We start from the raw sequence: 7,784 nt of genomic DNA, 5'->3' as shown, positions 1-7,784 counted from the left end.
CACATGAGACATGTTCAGGGTCGGACAGAACTCACCTGATTCACGTCTTCTAGACATGCCCCCACGCCAAGAGATTGTGGGACCACCTGATCAGAGAATAAGAAGGCTTCGGTGTCAGCTTTCAAGTCAAGCCTCTAGAAGCAATCTTCGCACTTCGACTACCAACTTCTCCAGCTAGATTGGCGCTCGCAATGGACCAACAGCTCAGTGATTTGTCTGTGGAGGAAGCAACGACCTTGATGTACCCAATGGCCGACATGGTGTGGCAATATATGTGCGTGATGTGTTTAGCGGCTGTCTGGCACAACCGAATCCAGGTCATGAGCGGTAACCCCTTCATACGCAACAATCCGGAGATGCTTTTTAGAATAACAATGGCTCGCCTATCACCGGGACCCCGGGACCTCTAAAACAACAGAGCTATCTATCTCCGTACACATAAGGTCATCTCCCGTTCCATCGATCTTTATGTCTGTGGCAGTGGGTATACTTGCACATATCGGCGCACTCAACCCGTCGTCGTCTTCAAGCGCGTACTTCGCTCGGCTATCTTCGCGATCAATGAAAATGGCATCATGATAACGATCAGGCAACCACTCAGTTAGCGTCACCGTGCGCGTTTGACTAGTCTTTTGTTGTTCAGGTCTCATACTCGGTATGTTTTCGAGCCGTCAGCATATCCCAAGAAGATGCACCGGTACAACCTCGCGTCCCATTTCGCCCTCTTGCTCTTGTCGAGACGCATGTACCCGGTAGATCCAGATACTCGAAAGTGCTCGAGTAAGTGCTGCGTACCGGTTATAATTTCGATTGGAGTCTTGTCGCGACGCGCATTGTTCAGGAAATGACTTGCTACATGAGCAGCTGTCATCAAGGCCTCTCCCCACCAGTGTCGCTTCATGTCTACATGGGATACATCATCGATTGAACCATTTAAATCAACGTGTGCTCATTCTCTCCACCAAACCATTCTGCTGCGGGGAATACGGAGCACTTGTTTGATTCACAATGCTGTTGGTGGCACAAAACCGATTAAAATTCGCACTGATGTACTTTTCTTCGCCATAGCTACAGATACACTTTAACCTATTGCCAATTCGGTTTTCTGCGAGGTCTTTGACCTAGCAAAAACGATCGGAAACTTGTGCTCTCAAAGACAGCAGATACACGTAGACGTATCTACTGTAGTTGTCGATTAATGTGGGCACATACAAGGCTCCACCTTTCGATTTGGGCTTCATTGGGCCCATGCCATTAGTGTGTACGATCTACACAGAGCTTCTAGTCTTGACTTCCCTGCCGGAACATCGCGCGAACGGATTCGTCGTCATTTTGCCTTAAGCACAGCCAACAAAATTAGCGAGCACGTGATCTTCTTCATATTGAAGTCCAGGTAGTCTTTTACTTATCTTTGCAGCAGTTTGCATCTTTGATGCGGAAATACGGCCAGTCGAGCGTGCCAGCTGCCTAGACGGCTTGTTGTCCCTTTAGCCGCTGTAAAAGCCACATGAACAGCTCACCGTTTTGATGAATCACGTCTAGTGCTTCTCCAGCCACTTCGAGCGTCGCTTAATCGCGCTCATACTGCACGACAACGCCCCGTTCCGCCGACGCCGGAACGGACACCAACTTCCTATCCAGTTGGGGCATGCAAAACGTCCGTCAATTTGATCGCTTGTGCAGCTCCGACACCAAAACATATAGCTCGTTTTCATCTCTTTAGCAATTGCAGTCCAATAGCCACAATGATGATGCTTGGCATCTTTAACTCTTGCTACTCCACAAAGTCAATATTTCCACCCGTCATGTGGCTTCTCGCACCACTATCGAGAAACAAGGAAACCTCTCGTGCTGAGCCATCCATTGTGACCGAGAAAGCAAGCTTATTCTCCAATTTCTTCAACTCGGTATAGTCGTCACGCTTGTCACCGTCCTCTTTGCAGTAAAGCAATACCCACGAAACGCTGGACCAGTGTTCTTTTTTGGTGCTGTCCTCGGCCGCCATTGTAACTTTCATGGCTACCACGGCCGCCTTGACCACCACGTTGTCCTCTGTTTCTTCTTCCACGACCAACTGGACACCTCGTTCGCGCATTGAGGCCTTGATTGCTTGCTCTTTCTCCTCCCTCTTCTTAGCCAACTCGAACTCACGACGTAGCATCTCTTTTGCGTCCAGCAACATCACGTTCTCGTGTGCCTCGATAAAACATTAATTGTATCATACTCCTGAAGTAAAGTTCTAAGGAAAACGGCCAGTTTCTCGTCCTCAGACACGACCTCGCCTACCGCAGTCAATCGCGAACACAGATCATCAAACTGCACGATATGCTTCATCAGATCTCCTCCCGTGTCAAGCCAAATTTCATGCAGCTCTTTTCTCAATTGCACACGGTTATGCAGTGACTGGTTCACGAAGAGAGCACGCAACGCTCGTCATGCTTCACATGCAGAAGCCGTCACGAAAAATCGACTGAAATTCGACAGGATGTTCCGCCAGTCTAGTACCATTAACCTTTATAAAGTAATGGAATCGTCACGCTCACGTCACGCAATCTTTTAGTTCGGAGTGATTGCAAAATTTACGTAGTGTTCAACACTCCTCCATGACAATTGTTGCCGATCGTTCCTTGGTCTGATTTTATTTCCAACGCCTTGCGCGATGATACCTAATACCTTACCATTTACAAGCCACGACTCTGTGATATCGCTCTCATCATTTACGGTTATGACACCCCCAAAGGATCTGAATCATCCTTTTACAGAAATCAAAGTGGTAGTAGTTACCACTCCTCAGGTGGAAGTTTATCCTATAAAATCTCGGCACTATTATCGAGATGGCTTATGTCAAGCGCTATGTCTTAAGCAAATTATCCCTTGTTCGGTGTCTTATGCGCGCATGCCAAACCTCTCAACGAGTGTTAAATATAGAATACTCCGCGTAATATGCTTCTTCCTGATTTAGTCGAGCCTGTACGCTTTATTGGTTCATAAATTCGATCAATCGCCTTCACTTTTATCCAGATAACACATGAAGAATATAAAAATATCTTTACACATACCGCGTTCTGCAAGGTTGCCACCGACAATAATTGTTTGTCAAGTACTGGGACATAAAAACATCGCTCATGCGAGTGCCTTTCCACTCAAACTTATCAATCTCCTTTGCCGGCGTTTTGACGAGTATATATTTTTTTGAAAACTACAATAGTCAGTTTGATGCATGCGTCAAGGTCCTTGTATTCAAACCAGTTCTCACTGAGCGGGGGCCTGTGGAATGTGGCACCTCTATCGTTTGGCACCCTGCCGATCGACCTTCACCCACTGCGAATACCGAGGTATCATTGCTGACACGCTTCCGACCGGACGTTATCGCTTTACATTACCAAATTAGTCACAGTGAAAATACCTGCTCTTGTATTTCGTCATTGCGAGTAGCACTACCTTTTCGAACGTTGCCTCTGTCGACCTTCTAATTTTCCAGCATTCCTAATTACTCGGAACGCATTATCCGTAGCCTTTTTTCTGTGCACCTTCTCTGATTCTTTGAACAGCTCTTTTCACTTCAATCAATGTGATATTCTTTACATTCTCTAGAATTGATAAGAACAAATTAAATTCTACCGTCAGACTGCTGAGAAGTGCCACCAGTTGGTGCGACTCGTTTATTGGTATCCAACTATTTAGAGTTCCACGATACAGTCACAGCATTTTCCTCCCACTCGATGACCAAGACGCTACGCGTTCTGGAGCACGTATACACAGATATAATGACCCAACGAAGGTTCCGTCAAAGGAGGTGCAAACTATATCTCTTTTGGGATGATTTTTCATGATATGGTGTGAGTTCCTTGTCAAGAGTAAGAATGAATTATTTGACAGCTTCAAGAAGTTTAAGCCGTTTTACAAAAATGTATGGGGTCTCAAATGCTTGATATCCGACAATGGATAGAATTTGTGAACAAAACGATGGTAGACGTGTGTCGTCGAAGCGGCATCGATCACCAATATTTTGTTCCATATAGCCCTCTGCAAAATGGGATGGCAGAGCGCATGAACAGGACTATATTAATGAAAGGCTCGTATTATGCTTTATTTCAAATATAACTTTAACTGAATGGTTGGAATGAAGCAGTAAAAACAGCAGATGATTAGATTTGTCGCCCGACGATTACAGCCCATTTGTACATCACGCCACTTGAGTTGATATTTAAAAATTGAAGCGCCTCGAATAGACCACTATCGTGTGCTCGGATCTTAAAGTTGCGCCCATGTCAAATGCAAAGAGAACAAAGCTCGAATCCACGAGTGTCAAATAAAAGTTCTGCTGTTATGCGGAACATGTCATGGATTATCTCGGTTTTGATCTGGAAAACGCCAAGGTTGGATTAATTGCCTCTATGAGGTTGGATGAGGGGTAGTTAGGTGGTTATTTCGATGCAAATGCGCTACAGGTAGATGTGACGATTGTAATTATAAAGAATGTTGATGGTCATTATGCTCGAAATCAGGTGGATCGACAGACACCCACGAAAACAGCCGGAGAACCAGTCACAACGTCGAAATGGACGAAAGTGGGTGACACAATGTGGTAGCTGATATCTTGCGAGCACTTTGCTGAAAACATATCAGAGCTAGCATATAATCGCTTATCTTTTCATTCGCTTCAAGAAGATCAGTTGGCGCTTCAGCTTGAAGTGGTGGGGACAAGACGAAGACATGAGCATAATATTATGCCGCAAAACGGGTCAGATGATGATGGGGCAACAGAAGAAGATGTTGTCCCACCGACACCAAAACGTGCATGGATTAACGATGCAAACACATTGTTGATGCTGTTCATGAAAACAGAAATGAGGTGATATGGACTTTCCGGCTACATATGCTCAAGCAATGGCGAGCGACGATGCAGCGAAGTTATATAAAGCCGTTGAAGCGAAGAGGCGTGGATCCGTTGCAGCAGAGGTTCGCCTCCATGTGCAGGATCAAAATGATATTAAATTCGGATGGTATATGCAGTGTGTGCCGATTGCGACTGCCAAATGGAACGGCTGGATGTCGATACGGCTTTCCTGAACAGTATGCTGACAGACAACGTTTGATGGAGTTTTCTCTGGAAGTCGACAGTGGTCAGGAATACGTTTGCTAACTCTACAAATTATATATGGGATGAAACAAGCAGCAGGTGCCTGAAACAAGATAATAAATCGTGTCTTTTAAAACAATGGCTTTAAGGGCTGCGGAGGGGACCATTGCCTTTGTGTCAGGCAATACAGAAATGTTAAATCTACGCTTGACTATAAGTTAATGACATGATTGATACAGAAAAATAAGTGGGGAGATCAATCAGGTCAAGGAGGCTTTTAAAATATTTTCAAAATTTAGGAGTAGGCCAGGTGGAGCTCATCTTGTACCACAACAGGTCAGCCCAAACCCATATGATCAAAGCAGACTTGCTACATTGACGACCTGGTCAGACGATTCGGCCAACAAGATTCCAAGAGTATCGACAACCCGTGCGCATCAGGATTGAAGTTATCGTCACCATCGTTGCCTGCAACGGAAGAGTTTCATTTACGGATGGACTCGAGATCATTTCGATCTTTGAAAGAGTGCCTGCTGTACATACTGCTGTACTCGACCTGATGCTACATACCTGACAACTCTGGTGTCACGATTCCTGAAGAACCCCAGGCTGCAACATTAGGTTTCAGCTATTTGCGTACTACGCTACCTGAAGAGTGAATGGCAAACCAGTATCGCATACCAAGTGGTAACATTGCGATTAAGGCATATTCACATCCTGATTGGGGTAGCTATCCCGATGACAGACGTCCGGTACCAGGAGTTGCGGTCATGATTGCTGACTAGCCCTTGGTCTGCACCTCAAAGTACCTGCGGACAGTTGCACTCAGCTCGACGAAGGCTTAATGTATGGCTTTACATCACTTGCATTCAAGAAGCATCAATAAGGAGTGGGAATGTTGAGATTAATCTGCTCAATATTGTTGAAGAACAATGTTGCGGTTTTGTTTATTTTACATGGATAAGTAGTACATTTTGTTCATGCAGAAAAGGATGCCAGATTAGCCAGCGGTTAATACGTAGTGGCTGAACTCTCATGAATCCCGCCCAAAGAACATAGTTTAATTACTCAACGTTTAAAGGGTATCGAACGACCTCTCGTTCGTGTGATGTTTACTGACCAGAATGTATATTATCACGGCAAAGGTATTCGGAAAAATTTGGCAATGATAGGGCGAGAGACTTTCGTTTTTACCAACACTTCAATTATTTTTGCGTAATTCAAAACTGCTGTGAACACACAATCTTATTAACTGCCACAGCGGTAAAAAAATCGTACGTACCGTCATGCTAATGCTCGAATAGCAGTGAAAGTGGAATATTACGTTTTTGCCGGTGAGATGAAATAAAAGTTATATGAGTGATCATAGAGGAGACTGCAAAATTTTCGGACTATGAGCATCGTATCTATTTGTTGAAACACGTGGAAACCATTCATTTTACTGTCGCTCAATCCTTCTAGCAGCATCATTCTACAATAAGTTTCATCTTGATCAATATGCGCGTACCAGCTTTCTCCTTCATACTGCATCTTTGCTGCTATGATTCTACTTGTCTACATCCTGGCGGCGCTTTCCACCACGACTCATACTCTCCGAAATTATCAGCAGGATGCATCCAATTGCCAGCTGAGAGCGCAAGATCTATGACCAAAGAAAAGAGTGATTGGTGACGAAGAAAGGATGCGACCCAAAGAAATTTCAGATCATCCAGACGCCAGCTTTTTTCATCTACTCCCCTCATCGACTCGACCAACGAAGAATCATATCGAGTATCGATTATCTCCAACTCTTTTAGGGAACAACACACACAGTACAAATCGGCCATCGAATTTGTGGCACGAATGGAAACCATACTCGCTTACAGATACAAACACACAATAAACGGGCTTATTCGTGATTTCTATGCTGCTCGGGAGTCGATGAACACGGGCAAGCCTATTCACCCAGTATTCGACCTATCCTCTCCATTGTTCAACTGCTCAAGCCAACAAGTTAGGGACGTGTGGTAAATGATGCTGATTGTAATATGTCACATAGTAACGTGAGGAGGCGTTGAGTAGAAGACCGTGCCGAGACGTAGACCGGCAAAGTGAAGAACCAAGACGTGGCCCGTTGATGGACCACCGAGGGTTGTTTGGTACATCGAGAAGAGAATTGAAAAGAAGAGGGCTCTTACGGCTACCTGGAACCTACGGGTGGCTCACAGTGCTCTCCTAAGAATCCAGAAGAGTGTATCTTAGAACCTATTGCTTCCTATTTATTGATTTGGCTATCTACCAATGATTTTCTTATCAACTTCCACGTAGCATTGTTGACTTGATTCTCTGGCGTCCCGTAATCAAGCTTCGAGAATATTCCGATTTCCAGCCAATGAGACCTTCTCAATTTCTCAGTGTGCATATTACTAGAATTTAGTTTTAGCCAATCACATTGTGGATACATGTAGAATATACATCTGGCACTTCAATGCCTGACAGAGTGTGAATGACAGCACTCCGTCACATGACCTCCCCTCGAGAAGGAGCTCCCCCAAAAAAGGTTCTCTCTCTTCTTGGACTTCCAATAGAGGTCGATACGACCAGGGATCTGTTTCAGATTCTCAACAAGTTCCCGCGTGGCCTCTTTCTTGGTCTCGCCTAGCCACCAAATCCTGTACTGCGGTTTGCCCTTGTACTTGCGGTGGTAGATTACGGCTTCGAC

The 7,784-nt window shown here is 45.0% G+C and overlaps 1 protein-coding gene across 1 annotated transcript; it reads right to left on the bottom strand.

Annotated features, from left to right (window-relative positions):
- Positions 1-1,774: 1,774 nt before the first annotated feature.
- PHALS_01268 (uncharacterized protein) lies at positions 1,775-2,182 on the bottom strand (the record flags this gene model as incomplete). Its single annotated transcript, XM_024731103.1, has 1 exon — positions 1,775-2,182. One exon carries the CDS (start codon positions 2,180-2,182, stop codon positions 1,775-1,777), a length of 408 nt encoding a protein of 135 aa, XP_024581314.1.
- Positions 2,183-7,784: the final 5,602 nt, after the last annotated feature.

The sequence above is a fragment of the Plasmopara halstedii genome (genome assembly GCF_900000015.1).
Source record: "Plasmopara halstedii genome assembly, contig: Scaffold_1343, whole genome shotgun sequence".
Lineage (NCBI taxonomy): Eukaryota > Oomycota > Peronosporomycetes > Peronosporales > Peronosporaceae > Plasmopara > Plasmopara halstedii.
This window is presented reverse-complemented; position numbering and strand designations above follow the sequence as displayed.